The following is an 18300-nucleotide window of genomic DNA, read 5'->3' on the forward strand; positions in this document are numbered from 1 at the left end:
AAGAAGCCATTCTGCCCTTAACATTCTGAAGATGGTCGTAATTGGCTGAAACCAGTAACGAATCATTCTGTCTTAAACGGTTTGAAGATGGTTGTGATAGGCTAAAACCAATAACGAAGCCATACTGTCCTAAACAGTTTAAAGATGGTTGTGATAGGCTGAAACCGGTATCGAAGCCATTCTGTCCCAAACAGTTTTACGATGGAAAGAAGAGACTGAAACCGGTAATGAAGAATTATTGTCAGTATCAAAAAGAGACATATTATTGACTGCTTTAACTCGGACTAATAGAGTATTTTGCAATGTCACAAAGTCTTTTGTTATTTTTTGTACAATCTACATATATATATGTATGTTTTGTAAAAATGAATGTTTCTTTGTTTGTCTATCTTATACTAACTTTTTATGCCTCCAGAGTTCGCAATAAACAATATTATGGTATCTAAAGGGATGAAGAATGTTTGAAAAAAAAAATTGTCAGTGAGATAGTGAAGTTTCTTTAAATGTATAATTCCTTATTTGAAATATTTTTTAAATGTTACATAAAATATATGTCTTATAATTGAGTAGGTGAGTATTTAAGTACTGACTTACAAAACTTATGATTTCAGAGGAAATTTTGGTTTTCATTTATTAAATAAGAGAAAACAGAAACATACTTTTTTTGGATGCGAGGTCTACTTACTGAATTACTAGTGTAATATTTTAACAGAAAATTATTTTAATTGTTCAAATTTGGTTTTTTTTCAAAATCCCTTGATTTTTTATGGGTCGACGATAGTCATAAATAAAATTTGAAAACATTTTTTTAAATTTTTCAATGTTTATTGCGCAATATTTTCCATTGTACTATCATGGTGAGAGGCCCCTTGCCTCCCTAGTTCTTGCAGTCCCCTTGTCCTAAGCAATGCATCCAGTTCCAAGAGTTGCACAGAGTCCCCCTCGGTGTCTAGGAGTTCGAACTGCGACGGCTCCGCTAAAGCTTTTTGACCCACAACCAGAATGTGAGGATAACCCATTCTGGAACATGATGCAAATATACAATATATTATTTTTAATTAATTAATTGAAAAATAACATAAATTAATGAAATAAAAAAATTATTTTAGAACTCTGGGATTTAAACCCGCAATCTCTGGATTGCTAGTCGAGAGCTTTACCCCTCGATAATGATGGAATAAGTATATCAATAAAAATATAATCCAAATATACAAAAGCTTTGAAAGACCGGCAATATGAATATAGACTCAACGAACTAAGATTATAATGTTAAAAGAAAGTGCAAGGGATGACTCGATTGAGTATGATGTATTCAAGAAATATCACCACCATAAAATATAAAAGTCTCCCTGGACACGCCTTTTGCATCCAATCCTAGGAAACACTTCCTTGCAAATAGAGTAGTGGAAGCATGGAACAATCACCACAACATGTCATCCATTCTACTAACATAGAGTAGTGGAAGCATGGAACTAACTTCCACAACATGTCATCCATTCTACTAACATAGAGTAGTGGAAGCATGGAACTAACTTCCACAACTTGCCATCCATTCTACTAACATAGAGTAGTGGAAGCATGGAACTAACTTCCACAGCATGTCATCCATTCTACTAACATAGAGAGTGGAAGTGTGGAACTAACTTCCACAACATGTCATCCATTCTACTAACATAGAGTAGTGGAAGCATGGAACTAACTCCCACAACATGTCATCCATTCTACTAACATTGAGTAGTGGAAGCGTGGAACTAACTTCCACAAAATGTCATCCATTCTACTAATATAGAGTAGTGGAAGCGTGGAACTAACTTCCACAAAATGTCATCCATTCTACTAATATAGAGTAGTGGAAGCATGGAACTAACTTCCACAACATATCATCCATTATACTAACATAGAGTAGTGGAAGCATGGAACAAAATTCCACAACATGTCATCCCTCTACTAACATAGAGTAGTGGAAGCGTGGAACTAACTTCCACAAAATGTCATCCATTCTACTAATATAGAGTAGTGGAAGCATGGAACAAACTCCACAACATGTCATCCATTATACTAACATAGAGTAGTGGAAGCATGGAACAAAATTCCACAACATGTCATCCCTCTACTAACATAGAGTAGTGGAAGCGTGGAACTAACTTCCACAAAATGTCATCCATTCTACTAATATAGAGTAGTGGAAGCATGGAACAAACTCCACAACATGTCATCCATTCTACTAACATAGAGTATTGGAAGCGTGGAACAAACTCCACAACATGTCATCCATTCTACTAACATAGAATAGTGGAAGCATGGAACAAACTTCCACAACATGTCATCCATTCTACTAACATAGAGTAGTGGAAGCATGGAACAAACTCCACAACATGTCATCCATTCTACTAACATAGAGTAGTGAAAGCATGGAACAAACTCCACAACATGTCATCCATTCTACTAACATAGAGTAGTGAAAGCATGGAACAAACTCCACAACATGTCATCCATTCTACTAACATAGAGTAGTGAAAGCATGGAACAAACTCCACAACATGTCATCCATTCTACTAACATAGAGTAGTGAAAGCATGGAACAAACTCCACAACATGTCATCCATTCTACTAACATAGAGTAGTGAAAGCATGGAACAAACTCCACAACATGTCATCCATTCTACTAACATAGAGTAGTGGAAGCGTGGAACTAACTTCCACAATATCCATTCTACTAATATAAACCAATTTAAAGCTCGATTTTAAACAACTCAATTACGTACTGTTAAACTTATTGTGAAATCAGATATAAGCACATCAGCAGAATGCTGCCTGCTCATTAAATAATAACAATAATAAAGCGAGAAGGATTTTTTTTTTAATTGTTGACCTTTTAGCCTCCATGACCCTTTTGCCGATGGTCATGTGCGTCCTGTCATCCACCAGAATGTCTTCCTTCAGGCGAGGACAGGCTTCCTGCAATAAGGAGTAAACTCTCTCCACCAGGGGACTCGCTGCCTCAAACTCCTTGGAACCTTCCTGAAACAGTAAATAAATTAAATGATTGGGCTGAGAGTTGAACCCCGCAGACTTCGTAGAAAAGTTGCAAATGAAGTGACTTGGCACGTGCTATTAGTGTTGGGTAGGACAAGATATGAATGAGTTTGTATGAGGTACTCAAATACTGAAATGAGGTGTTGAGGTGTCCCACTTCAAATGAGGTGAGGTGCCACAATATTTTCGTATCCAATGGGGGCAGGAGTGGTCGCTAGAGAATTTCAGAGAAAAATATGATAAGCGTCAAACACGTCACACGAAAGCGTGTACAGGGTTTTCCAATAAGAGGTGTTATTTTGATATTCATTCGTAAAAGATCAATGGTTTCGTTGCTTGTGTGGCACGTAGCGCCGTCTTGTTGAAAGTAAACGTTGTCCAGATCAATACCATCCAATTCCGGCCATAAAAAATCATTAATCATCTCTCGATAGCGCAATCCATTCACCGTAACTGTTGCTCCAACCTCATTTTCGAAAAAGTAAGGTTCAATGACTCCGCCGGACCATAAACTGCACCAAACAGTCACACGTTGAGGATAGAGAGGCTTTTCAACAATAACTCTTGGATTTTCCGAGCCCCAGATGCGACAATTTTGCTTGTTGACGAAGCTACCGAGGTGGAAATGGGCCTCATCACTCAAGATGATTTGCATTTGATTCGTGAATTTTAATAATTTCAATGCGTTGTTGAAGCGTGTATCGTATCATTTTTATTAATGGTGTAGTTTCTACTTGTCAAATGTCAAAAAATGATAGCTTCAAAAGTAACATCTACCGAAATAGCAGGCTATTCAAAATAACACCTCTTATTGGAAAACCCTATATTACTGTTGTATGGGAAGTGTTGAGTCCCTCAACTGGCTCCAGGTGGTTGGGAGCAGATGGGACTCTTGTGCGGTGCTAGACGATAGGTCGAGAGAGACAGGCAGGAACGGTCGAAAGGGCCTCCCTCAACCGGTATTTACTGATCCGGCCTGCCACGCAGTAAGTAGGCAGATGCATCCACCACCAAGACCTAGACAAACCTCACCCTATGAGTCCTGGCACGCATACTTTATTATTAGGGGGTATTTCACTATGTCGGGCTAAATATCTGACTAACTATCCGTTGGCTGGCTTTAAAGATCAGAATAACTTCGTTATTCAACGGCGACCGTTTCACCATTGTTTCAAGCTTCCGGATAGATAACACTCGAAATAGTCTGGCAACATCGCAAAATGTTTGCAGTTACTCCATCTACTGCCACGGCTGTCATGCGTCACAGTCCGCACACCGCGAAGTGTGCATTTTTTGGTTATGTTATGTTGATTATCAGGTCATTTTAGATAGATTCGTGTCGAATTAATACATTGTTTCTTATTTTGAACACAATCAAATAATTCAGGATGGATCATACAAGCATTCAAATTCATTCGTATCCATAATAATTCGCAACAAAATTCGACTCACTTCTCCGCTGTTAAACTCGGAATGTTTTGACGCCATCTTTGATTCGAGGAATAGCACCTAACGTGAGGTTCGAGCACTGATTAGTCAAATCTAACTTTAACCCGAGCGTTAGCGTTATTCAGATATAGTGAAAACGAAAAAATGACTAATCCGCGGATTAGTGCTTAGTCAGAACATAATCAGAGATAGTGAAATACCCCCTTAGTCACCAAAAGTAGCCAACCCCTTGGGGTGACCTACGGCAGAGGCGTTGGTTATCCAATAAATGATTCCCGGGGTGGCAGTACCTTTACTGCCCTCCCTAATAATAACAATTGCCATAAATACAATACAATAACAATATGAACGTTTCCATGACTGAACTAGTGGAAATTGTATGTATGAATGTGATTGAACTAAGCAGCATTCTGCATGTGTCAGGATCTTGAGGTGGCAGTGTCCTACCTTGGGTCCTATGATGCAGAGGGCGTACGGCGCGAGAGCGGGGGGCCACCGGAGCTGCGTGGAGCTGCACAGGGCCTCCAGGCTGGCGGCCAGGATGCGGGAGAGGCCTAGGCCATAACAGCCCATGTGCAGGGGCTCTTTGGACACCAGGTGCGCCCCCAGTGGCTGAGAATAGCGCGTTCCGAGTAGGAATGTATGACCCACCTGTAGAATAATACATTTTATTAACCTTTTAACCACCTACGAGATAACACAACGTTATCGTTTGAATTATAATTTAGGCACCGTCGTAATAATACGAATTTATTCCTGAGATACAACGCGGATTTGAAGGAGCGGCCGAGGAAAAGGCTTTTTGTTTTCATAAAATTTTGAATTACGTGTGAATTTGTTAATTCGAAATTTGATTTGTGATGTACCGTGGATTTCGGATTAACGAGGTTCTACTGTACTTGGTTAATTAACTAGATAATTAGTTGGTTATTTAGTTAATTAACCAAGTAATGTACTAATTAATTATCTAACTAACTAATTAGATAATTAGTTGGTTATTTAGTTAATTAACCAAGTAATGCACTAATTAATTATCTAACTAACTAATTAGATAATTAGTTAGTTAATAAATTAGTGGATTACTTGGTTAATTAGTTGGAAAGCTAATTATAAAAATAAAAACTAGAGTTATTCAAACTAAAATTACAGCTGGCAATAATAGCAATAATATTACCTCGATTCCCAAAATCTCCTTGACATGGTTCCCACCACAGCGGGAGCATTTAGTGCTCTCGTCTTGGAGAAGACGCGAGCTCTGGTGATTGCAGGATGTGCACTGGCGCAGTCGATCCTCGCCAATGGCGGCGGGGTAGTGGTACTCGTGCGACAAGCTACCTCCCATCACGCCCGTGTCCGCTTCCACTAAGCAACAAAACAACCAATGCTCTCAGTATCGCCGTAGCGAGAGGGATCTACAACAAAACAGACAATTTTGAAAAGAAATATCGTCGTTGCATTTCACAGGGGAAGCAAAAAATATCCCAGTTTTGTATTCAGATTAGTCAACAAACAACGTTTGAATGAGTTTTGTGCGATAACAGTTCAAATGCTTGATTCCTTGATTTTTTTTTGAATTTTGTTGTAAAAAAACGTTTTGCTGAAATCTTACACATAACCGTTTTTGCGACGATATATAGTCATGAAAAACAAGAGCAAAAAAATTATTTAAACTATCATTCTGTTTTGTCTCTGTTCTGTTTTAATCCGGTTAGTGTTCTCCACTAGCAATCTATCGCGGGCACTAATCCCGGCATGCACAAGTAAAACTTTATTTGATAAATTTGTTTTATTTCACAAATTATAAATTTAAAATAATAATTTTTAGAGTATTTGCGGAATGTTCCAGAGAGGAAAAATTTCTCAGTATCGCCCTGGTGTAAGGCGGTCACCATTTGATGACCAAATCTGAATAGCCAGGCACTTCCCCATCTTCTATTCCTCCAGACTGCCTGTAGCCTTACAACATACCCCTATTGGAGATGCCATAGTCTCACTGGCTCCAGACGGTTATGAACAGTTGGGATTTTTGTGCGGTATTCACGTAAAAGTAAAAATAAAAACAGAAATTAAATCACCAACTATAATATCTCAGGAATCTAATTTCTCAGTTCAGTCAACTTAGGGGCCGTTCAAGTATTATGTAAGCACTATATATATGATGATATGATGACATGGGGGGGTGGGGGGTTGAGATAGTGATTACGTCAGCACTGCTCAGCAGTAGTTATTTTTTTTTACACATTGGCAACCCACACATTGTCTATGTTTGAAAACCGAATACATATTCGGGGATTCCCACAAATAATTAATACGTTTAGGTACTCGCTTAGTTTGTTTAAATGAATATTATGTGCATTAACCCCTCCGACTTTTCGCGAACTTGAAGCTAAGATGTCTTTACCGAAATGTCAATTTCACGAAAACGTTGTGTTATTACCGCCTCACAATCAAAGCTCTATAAATGAAACATTACTGAACGGAGCCGAATAGTAAAAACTGTTTTAGAAAGGTTACAAAATAGGCTTTCAAATTGTTGTATCATAAATAAATATCAACATTTGTAAATATTTAAATTTAGAATGGAAACATGAAAAAATTGTAAAAATGACTCACCTGTAATGTTTTATGTAAAAACGATACTAAAATCACGGATAATGTAAAAAAAAAACACTTATTTCATCGTACAAATGTACAATAAACAATTCTGTCACTTCACTTTTTGACCATTTCATACAAAATATATTTAAAAAAAAATAATTAAACTTGCTAAAATCTTGGCGCATTTCAAGCGCGAATTCGGTGGACATGACTCGCAATATAAATGCATCTAATTATACAAGAAAAAACACTTCAAACAAAGAAACAATATCACAAAAGCATAGCAAATATATATTACTATAATAAACAAATACTTACCGGGCCATTTTCGATAAAATTTCACGTTAAAACTGGGATATGTGGGAGGCGGGTCGGCACGTCAAACGGCTTTCTTGGCGTCGTTTTACGATTTGGCGGGTAAAATTTGCTTCCACTGAGTAGGTCTTTTTACGGGTTTCTATGGATAACTTTGAATAGAGATGTGAAGCTTCATTCAATACGAATATTCTACTTTTTGTTTTAGGGATGTCACTAGAAGAATAACGGAGTTATGACGATTTTTGTGGAAACACACGCGTTGACGTGTAAACACGCTTATTGTACTTGACTGCTATCGTTATTTTATCGTGTATATCTGCTTACGTTGCTGACCGGTTAAAGTCCTCTATCCAAAGTCTATTTTATAAGTGCTGCTTATGAATCAATAAAATAACAGAATACATTAACAGAATAATGCATAAAGGTACCAATTTTTACGTAAGCATGGGAGGGGGGGTAAGAGCTTTGCTTACTTTTGTCGATAAGGGGGAAGAGGGGGTAAATAATTGTAATAAATCTGCTTACGTAATACTTGAACGGCCCCTTACATCCTTCCCAGGAGGGTATAATTCGGATCGAAAATTGGAACCGTAGAAAAGGCACGGTAATCTCCATGGCTAGTGACGTCATATTTTTGCCTATATCCACCAATGAAAAGCTCTGAATATCTTTGGAAAAAAAACTGTTGACAACTGAGTACTGGCTGAGCAGTACATCTATGGTTGTTTGATATTTTGATCTCGAACTACGCCGTTATCGTGTAGTTTTGGCAGATTTTAATACATTGTTTATCCAATATTAGCGACAATATTGCCAACGCTTAATTTTGACATCTCGCACACAAAATAGAACACGGGTTTAATTCACGGATACCTTTTACATATTCAACGCCAATCTCTTTAAATATCCTTTGGTACACTTCTCCGATGAGGTGGTAGGTTCTTCTAGCACACTCCTCGTCCTTGTGGAAGGTGTACAGGTCCTTCATCAGGAACTCCCGGCTGCGTATGATGCCGTGGCGAGGTCGCATCTCATCCCGGAACTTGGGGCCGATCTACGCAAGCGTTATAATTCAAATAATATATTTATTTTTATTTTTGGAGTAACATAATGAGTAAAACCTCAAATTATAATATTCAATTATTGAAGATAATATTAGTGACTTTTTAAGACTTGAACCCAGAACCTGCACCTTGCCCTATGCTGTACAAACTGCACTAATGGCACCCTATTTCCTTTGGTCATATTTAACTGTATCATACTTATACGGATAAGAACTACCAACATTATCTTCATTTTTCTCACCGCACATTTTTATTGGCTGCTATCTTTTTTTTTTTACACTAACCCCACAAAGTAGGCGTATGTCATCTTTGGGGATGGTGTGTGGAGGGTCTTTTTAAGGAAAGGAAGGAGAGGAAGTTATGGGAACGAAAAAGATATGAGAGGTGGGTAGGAATCTAGGGATCAGCGTGTCCAGGAGTGACAGACAAATGAAGATATCCCTCCCATGGCGTCGCAAGGCGACGGGTCGAGGGACCAGTTGGAGAGTTCAAAGGGTCTCCCCAAACCAATGTAAATTGTAATATTTATGTAAATTGTAATATTTAATTATTGAAGATAATATTAATCAATCAACTGTCTGTCGACAGTGTATCGTAAGACACTTTGGATATGTTGCTCGCCAAACTTAGAACTCCAACCTGAGGAAACTCATGGTAACAGTCAAAGGGTTTGACAGGAGAAGCAGAGGAAGATCATCGTTGCGCTGGTGTGACTAAGTATCACAGACAAGTCTTGTAGAGAAGATTGAAGAAGACTTGTCCAACATCGAAATTAGAGGTCACAATCCTCGGCAATGAGGAAATAATTAAATTAAATTAATTAAAGAAGAAGACAACGACTAACTTCTATTTTTTCTTCTTCTATTAATTAGTTACCTAATGAGTTAGTTCACTACTAAGTTCAGAGGCGGATTAACTGTTGAGAGCGCCCTAGGCAAGCACCTCATCGGCGCCCCTCTAGCGACCACATATTATAAATTTTAACAAGTACCTAAAGTAGCCGAATTTGTAGTTAGGTGGGTTTTACGTGAAAATAAAAATTTCGTGGGAGGGGGGGGGGGGTGGCTAGAGAATTTCAAGAAAATAAAATTTGTCCCGAAAAAAAAAATTCATGGGGGGGGGGGGGTGGCTAGAGAATTGTTTAAAATTGATGTTTTTAACTTGACTCTGAAGTAGCCCGACCAGTCGCCTTTTAGATTTTTTCAAGCGCCGATTCTCGTTCTGAGTAGCCTAAATGGCGATATATCGCCCTCGTTGGCAACACTGCCAGCTATCTTTTTTTTACATACCAAGTTTCATCACAATCGGTTCAGTAGTTTTTTTGCATGAAGAAGTAACATATACCTATACAAACACACACATATACACTTTCGCAGTTATAATATTAATAGGGATAGTTAATAAAACATAAAAAATTTAAATAATCAATTATTTATGTAAAGGAATAAGTAATCACACAAAGGGATCCTAGAAATGCCTAGGATCCCTTTGTGTTTAAATTACGAATTTTATTTTATGCACTTTTCAAATGTCACTTATGTGCAGTGGCGGCCGGTGGTCAAAATATATGGGGGTTCACCGGATTACAACATTAAGTCATAAAATAAATTAAATAAAGGTACATACCTATTTATAAATAAGTTCTATTCTCTGCTCCTTTTGTTTAGCGAAGACCTCTATCAATGCTTAACACTGATAGTGCGTTCAGTCTGTCCTGGCTCAACGTGTTTAAAAAAGATTTTATTCTTTTTAACGTTGAGAAACATCTTTAGCTTTCAACTGAGGTCATTCCAAAGGTCATGAATGGTGCACAAAAGTTTTAGTAATTTCGCAGTCTCGGGAAAGTCTTCTAATAAACAAGTACTATAAAAAATTTGTAAAATTGATAAAGGGCCGTTAGCTTTTGAAAAATCGTCGCGGGCGTAAATTCTACAGAGTTCACTTTTACTGAACTTTATTTAGGAAGTCATACGTTTTAAACGTAACATTGAAATCATGTTCTGGGAAATTTCACCTGTATCGATTTTTATTAAATAGCTCATTATGATGTTTAACTTAGGCACGGTAGCCAGAATCCAATTGCATTCTGATGTCAACTTTTCCTAAAACCTTTAAGCTCAAAACTTTTTGTAAATGTAAATGACAAGAATTATGTTTTTTGATTTTTTAAGAAAGGTGAGTTACATCAATAACACCGCTGATTGTCCAAACTGAATCAACATCGTAAATTAAACACGTAAAACAAAATAAACTATTCAATTGATCACATGCACAGAGCTACGAAGCTTTGTTATACATTGTTTTGTTAAATGATCGAGTAAACTTCTTCGATCCAGATTTTCACTCTTGTTTTATTATCAGTTCAGATTTTAGGTGGACAGGCATTTTTTATTATCACTTTGTTTTCAAAACTCGACCTATTGTTCTTAATGTATTCCACATTCAAACTCATTCTTAATTTATACTTTGAACAAACACAAAAGTAATCATAAATTAGTAACCTGCAATTGATAACCCTATTAATAATTGATATACAAGATCGATGTAACCTGCAATTAAACTTAAAAACTTTCGCAGAGTAAGAACATTTTTTAATTCAACAGACCGTGCCCGGCAACGGCGAGTACTGACTAAACTGATAATAAGTAATCTGACCATCACTCATCTCTTAATGACATGTTTTATCTTAAATGCTTGTATCCAAGAAGCGAAACATTCGCTGAAAATAGCAGATGGTAAATTGAAACCACAATATCGACAATAACATTAAACATACGCGTTTTAGTTTAACTTTCTACTGAATAAACCGTTCCTTCTGATGTGGTGGTAAAACCCCGAACGCCGTCCATGATATGGTATTATTTGCAAAGAATAGTATGAACTGGTATGTACCCACGCTTTCGACTGTTCCACAGAATATGCGACAAAGCAGTTAAATTTTGGATCGCAATCGAAAACGAACTGCTACGAACATAGGCACAAGTCAAAGTCGGTCTGCAAGTTAAGCGCGCTTAATAAGTAGGTACCTTTTGAATGAGATATTATAACCGAACCGAGTTTCGTATTGTGATTAGTCATGTCGGAAATCTTGTTGGTTGTTCGGCGCTCGGGAGCACATATTAGCTGGCCGCCACTGCTTATGTGTTGTCTTGGTTACACTTAAACAGCATTTATTTATGAACAGCATTGTGTACTCGCTATGTGGCTGACTGAGTGACTAATAAAAACAATGTAATTTTTTAATATAAAAAAGGACGACAAATAAACTTTAAATGTCGTTTCTTTGTACTTCAGAGCAACGCATTGTTTTATTTGTCTTATAAAACGATATTTTTAGTGAAGAAAAATGGAAAAGTTACGATTCACATTTACAGTGTTAGCAGCATTGGGTGGAAAAACCGGTGTGCACTGCATAACTTCAATCGAGTCACCCGATGAACATTTATTTGATATTCCTGATGATTTGAAACTTGCAAGAAAACACACCGCCATAACAACTACGGACGTTTTTACTAAAATTCAGAATTCTCTAAAGAAAAATTTTTTGATTTTTTTCTTCTTTTTCCTTAGCCTTCCTTTTATAAGCTGCACCACTAGGTTTCTTCTTCAATTCACTCATTATTTGGGTAATGAACTAAAACGCAATGTACTAATTAATTCACACAAATACCGCTGCGAGTACGTAATCAATAGAAGCGCGCGTAACCGGCGACATCCAAGCTGAAAGTGATGAGTGTGACTGTCACCCCGTCATCCGTTCGGAAGTCCGGTGCCGGCCGCTTAGCCCCTGCCCCCGCTGCGCCCTTTGCCATGCAATCTAGCAACGTCCGCGAACGAATCCACGAGCGAGCGGTCTTCTATTAAAAAATCATGCGATGGAGGCATGGAGGAATAATCAAGAAGGCGAGTATGCTTTGGAAGCTCTGCATCTCTACAGAAGTAAATAATCTTTTATATTGTGTAAGCAGGTGCATACTTACTTACAAAATTAAGTTTATATATATATTTTTTTTTAATTCTAGGGGCGCCCGCCGGCGCCCCTTTGTAACTGGCGCCCCTAGGCACGTGCCTACTTTGCCTTAGGGTTAATCCGCCACTGACTAAGTTCATTAGTTTTTCAAATTAATTAGTTAATTAGATAGATAATTACTTAATTAGATAGTTCATTAGTTAAATAGATAGTTAATTACTTAGTGCATTACTAAGTAAATTAGATAGTTAATTACTTAGTGCATTACCAAGTTAATTAGTTTGTAAATTAAATCGTTCATTACTTAGTTAATAATATGGTTTATTAGGTAGTTTGTTAATTGAATAGTTAATTAATTAGTTCATAAGTTAGTTAATTATCGATGGCCTAGCGCACACATGTGTTAAGCACAATTTATAAGAATACTCAAGGTTAATTATAAGATGTAACGCAACAAAATGATTTATTTAGAATTAACGGCACCAGTGCCATTTAGATGCATGAAGGTTATTGACAGTCATAATATAAATTAAATTAATTAATGTTAATATCCGCTTTTTATCCATTCTAGATGAAATAATACATGTAACCATCTCCATTTCTCATAGCACATTTTTATTGGCTACTATCTTTATGTGTGATGTAGTATGATACAGTTAAATACGACCGAATGAGATAGGGTCCTATTAGCTCAGTTGGTAGACCTGTGCCCCGGCAAAACAAGGGTCCTGGGTTCAAGTCCTAGATGTGACCGTATCCTTTTTTGACTTTTCTGTTTCAAATATTCGTTTAAGGATCGCTAAATATTGTCTTCAATAATTAAATATTACAATTTGTTACAAGTTATTCCTAAAAATAAAAATGAATTATTAGTTTGTTATTAGTTAACAACTTAGTCAATTAATTACATGGTGAATATCAGTTAATTAGTTAGTTAATTGGATAGTTAATTAGTTAGTCTAAGTAATGAATATCAATACCTGGTACAACATCAGGGGCAACTGCTTTGGAGATACGGGGGATAATTCCGCAATCAATTCTGTCATCAATTCTTCGTGGGTCTGAAAACAGATATCATTATTTAACTATAGATTATTATTACAGTATAATCTCACTAATAACCCAAAATAAAGAAGCAAAATTAGCAGTAGGTAAGTCAATACAAGATACTTTGCCAAATCTTTGGGCCTACGCTAGAAAATGGATCATATAAAATTAAAATGGAGAAGTAAATAAACGGTTTTCAATTTAAATATTTCGTTCGATTAAACCATTTGGATATCATACAAAGTTTTTGTCCGCATTGAAAATATATCAGGCTCAATACGTGGTTGGGTTAGGTTAGTTTAGTTTAGGTTAGGTTAGGTTAGATTAGGTTAGGTTAGGTTAGATTAGGTTAGGTTAGGTTATGTTAGGTTAGGTTAGGATAGGTTAGGGCTGACATTATTTTCTGATCAATCTTGTTTTACTTGCTGACCACAAATGGCTGCTCAAGTTTGGTCAAATATTTTAACCTCAAATATAAATTTATGTTTTGTGTAAAAAAGGTTGCGCAACCGTTCCTCTTGACAATCTTTTTAAATTTAATCAAGGAATTGAAATACTTCATATAATGTGTTATAAATAATCAGTTTCTTTGACCATAAGATGTTTTAGTATTTACTAACACCATTTCAATGTAGAGCCAATTGTAGTGGCACAGATCTTCTTTATGCAATTTTTCTACAAAGATCTGTAGTATTTGAGTGAAATACAGCTGTTTTATACAGACAACATTACACTATTTATAAAGTAGGTTGGATATATAATGGAATTATTGTTTGTACATAACTTTAAGAATCAATTTGTAAGCAATATTTAAACCTTTTCTTAAACACTCACCGGACTAAGGATGTAATGACGCCCCTGCCTGTCCTTGACCTTCATCAGTTCTTCCCCTGCGTCTTCTAGTCTCCCGCTGCGTCGCCAGCTTTCCTCAGGGGCCAAGAGCGGTAGGACCGCGGGCTGGGCCCCCGCGCCCTCCAGCGCCCCCGACACCAGGCGGCACAGCTTGTCCCGGGAGCGCAGGAGCAGCGGGAGGAGAGCGAAGCACCCCGCAGCTCCCAGAGGTCGCACTAGACCCAGCTCAAACAGCAACTGAGAAATATTCATATTTATGTGAATACCGTACTAGGGTCCTTACTGTTTACGCCCTAGTGGGGAGTGAAAGCTTCCCACATCAAACTACATATTGAAATATTGTGAGTCTAATCCCAGCACTGCAAGGGATAAATGGTAAAAGATGCATTATTAATTTTAAAATTTACCTCATAAAACAATCCCTTTGCCGCCATTTTGGACTTATTTTGTGGGAGCGACAATGCAAAAGTTTTGTGTCAATCTAAATTTGCATAAACCACTCATTTAACCTAATAACCCATTTTGTGCTTGTAAATAGTTGTTTCTTGTAGTAATTTTTTAAACGAAATGTAATTTCCATAATCTGTGCCTAAAGGCGTGGCGGTTAGGTAAATAATTACAAAAAAATAAAGAGTTGTAAACTGATACAAGTATTTGATAAACTTGTCGAATTCCACTGCACGATTAATACGCAAAAATATATAAACAACACTTGGTTTCAACTTAATTACTACAAGAAATAACTGTTGATGTTGTGGGAGATGGTAAAAGATGCATTTGTATTATTTTGATCGCAGTGTATTGACTTGATTATATTCCACTAGTGCCACCTGTGAATTTTAGGTCATATTAATTATGAAAGGTTCTCGCCTCTGCTGGTTACTGGCTATTAAATCACGTCGGTAAAAATAGTCTCCTGTATTACAATAAAAGGCTATGTTTCCCTAAAAACTCTCTCTTGCTCCAAAACAATCAAAGGTTTTACCTTTCCTATAGAAGAACAGGAACCGGCCTTTATCTAGTGCATTAAGGCGATGCACTAAGTCGTGTAATATTTTAAATTGAGCCGCTATCAATAACAACCCTTACGTAGATGGCGATAAGGTTTAAATTCCCGCTTAACACCATCCGCCTGTTTTGATTTATGCAAAAAACATGGCCAAAAAGTGCCTTTTATTTTATTATGTGGATGTTCAGGCATAAATATTTAATTTTTTTCGATCATTTTATAAATAACTAAATTTGCCACATTATACAATAAAATCGTAACCGAAAATGGGTTCGTAAGTAGGAGATTTTGAACTTTAAAGCAGTTTTCATAGGCCTTTTCATTATTTTTTCTGGGCTTATAAAAAGACTTATCTAAAAAATACTCGATTATTTCAAAGGCCAAAATGTATTCTACTCGCAGTATTTAATTAAAGCATCTGAAACATTTCTAGGCGACCAAATTTTCAAACCAAAAACACATGATTTTGCATTACTACATATGGCATCGCCTTAAAACCCTGTAAAAAGTGTCTATTATAAACTGATTCAGATTGTCTCTCAAAATAACGGTGTTTAATTTAAAAGGATCCTCTATTTATAAACAGCATTAAAGTTCCATTGTTTTCTCAATTAAAGTTAAGTTCTCGGGTTAGGAAATACGCATAAATTATTAAAATAACCCAAACTGACACCCTAAATACCTATTTAGTGAACAAGCAACTTAAGCACCAGACTTAATAACCTCGGAACAAGAAAACCTAGTGAGGAGGACTATGAATAAACTACCCTACCTTCGACAAGTTTAGCAAGCATTTATGAAGAGAAAAAATTATCCGTTTACTTAAAGAAATAGCTACTAAAATGCATTACTTTCCACTAACGGAAAATTAATTTAAAGTACGTACTAAGCGTGTCCGTACAGTTACCGAAGTGCATGGCTACTAAAATCTTTTCAATAATCACGATGGCTATCGCCATTTCAAGCAAGGATGGTGACCCACCAGGTGACATTTTAAAGAGTATCTATTAATCTGGAACATGCCACGAATAATGTATTTTAATACATTTCTGGCGGGTATTTTTTGCGCTGGCGCTAAGCTGTCTCCGGGCGAAAATAAAGGTCCTGCGTAAATATTTTTAATTTGTTTTAAATTGCTTTATCTTCAAATATAATTCAAATATTTTAGTAAAAATTTCTATGTAGTAACTCAGCGTACCCAAGCTATAAAAGCACTTAACGGAAATCGAATATTATTTGAGATGCAACTCAATTAACCTTGTAATATGTTTATTACGGTCCGCCCATACCTTCTTTCTTTAAATACGCCCGACATCTCTCGCTCACTCGCACATAGGAGTTGAGTGGGGCGAAACAGAGATAGAGATTCGAATCGGGTTTCACGGTCATAAAAACTTATGAAACTTACGAATTTAATTATTAAAATAACAAATAATATACTATTATTTTGTTGACATACCGATGTAAAAGAAAGGCACTAAGATAAATATCAAAAGAAGACTTGCATTACGATTCGATAATTATGTACATATAATTGGGACCTTTACAAAGAGATTCGTATATAATATTCATATAAAAACAAAGAATAATTCTGTCTTTTCTTCCATTGAAATGAGGCCAGCGCAAAAGGTAGAACTACCCTTCCCTGCGTTAAGCATCAATCCACCGAACGGGTAGAACTACCTTTCCCACCCGAAGTATGTTAATTTGTGATAATGAATAATTTAATGTGATTTATATGATATTATGATAAAGATTCTACCGGTAAAGCGTTACCTAACCTAAAAGAGCAAAAACTGTATTTAAATACCTTCTGGCTCTTGGAAGTCACATCCAGATTTCTTACAATGGCATTTTTTGGAGTGCTGACTAGAGGTTGAAATATCTTGGATAAATATTTCATTTTGAATTAAATTAAACAATTCTATCAAGTTTCTCAACCGTACTGTCAAAAACAACAAAGTATTTATCTTTTTTTTCTATGGCGACAAATGTCAAATAAATTACTTGAAGTTTGACAAAAATAATTTTGCGGTCAGCGGAGTCAAAAGAAATCAGTGAATCCAGCATGTCTAGAAATGTATTAAATTGGAACTAATTTTTTCATTACTATGGCAACACCGAATTAGTTGCTTTGTCTATGACGTTTCGTATGTCTGTCATGTTATGGTCATGTTGCTCCGATTTACTGTCTTAAATCCGTGTATGATCCGCTCATTTAATAATTATTTTTTCATTGTTTGCCTGTATATTGTTTGAATTTAATTAAAATGAACAAACCGATACGTAGTGGTGCAAGAGAAGTTATATACAGCGTTTTTCAACGCTGCCTAGCCGAATATCGCGCGAAGATGCTCCTATCTAATTTAGAAGATGTTTACAAACGAACTGCAGAAATGACTGGTACGTAGTATAGTTTTTTTAATAAATTTCATTAGTATTAGAAGATTTATGCCAATTTTCGAGCGATTATAACCGTTACAATCTGATTTGAGGTTATGCTTAACAATCCGAATTTGACATTTCCTTTTGACAGTTCATATGAGGCCACAGGAAAAAGGGAATAACTCAATTAAAAAAAAAAATTTGCAACTTCTTTAAACTCATAGAAAAGTAACTTTTTTCTTAATTTTATCTTTCTTTCTTTCTTTCTAAATGAATATTATCTAGTATGTGTTTTTTTAACTATAATTTTTTTCTATAATACTAATTTTAATGATGTTTTTCACACACAGGAAAATCTGAATCAACGGTAAGACGAATCGTCAAGGAAGGGGAAAAGGCAGACGGAAAATTTGAAACACCAGGAAAACGGAAAATAGGACGCCCTAAAAAAGAGTTGGATGATTTTGATATTTGTGCCATTCGACAAAAAATTCATTTTTTTTACATAGTGCGAAAAGAAGTCCCAACTTTAAGAACATTACTAACTGTACTCAAAGAAGACATTGGATTTG

At 36.3% G+C, this 18300-nt stretch overlaps 1 protein-coding gene across 1 annotated transcript; it reads right to left on the reverse strand.

Annotated features, from left to right (window-relative positions):
* Positions 1-824: 824 nt before the first annotated feature.
* Positions 825-17314, reverse strand: ProRS-m (prolyl-tRNA synthetase 2-like protein, mitochondrial). The gene is made up of 8 exons (XM_089644125.1): positions 17154-17314; positions 14317-14571; positions 13416-13496; positions 8275-8455; positions 5660-5847; positions 4933-5136; positions 2873-3021; positions 825-1020 (listed from the first exon to the last, which is right to left on the reverse strand). The coding sequence occupies exons 1-8, from the start codon at positions 17244-17246 to the stop codon at positions 825-827; spliced, it is 1347 nt and encodes a 448-aa protein (XP_089500251.1). The 5' UTR covers positions 17247-17314.
* Positions 17315-18300: the final 986 nt, after the last annotated feature.

This window comes from Hesperophylax consimilis, chromosome 20 (assembly GCF_061612785.1).
Source record: "Hesperophylax consimilis isolate HC1 chromosome 20, BYU_Hcon_1.0, whole genome shotgun sequence".
In the NCBI taxonomy this organism is placed as follows: domain Eukaryota; kingdom Metazoa; phylum Arthropoda; class Insecta; order Trichoptera; family Limnephilidae; genus Hesperophylax; species Hesperophylax consimilis.

Coding starts and splice junctions, on each gene's coding strand:
- ProRS-m (XM_089644125.1), bottom strand. CDS start 17,246: ATGAAATATTTATCCAAGATATTTCAACCTCTAGTCAGCACTCCAAAA. Junction 5,137..5,659: donor AGGAGATTTTGGGAATCGAG/GTAATATTATTG, acceptor ATTATTCTACAG/GTGGGTCATACATTCCTACT. Junction 1,021..2,872: donor AGGGTCATGGAGGCTAAAAG/GTCAACAATTAA, acceptor ATCATGTTCCAG/AATGGGTTATCCTCACATTC.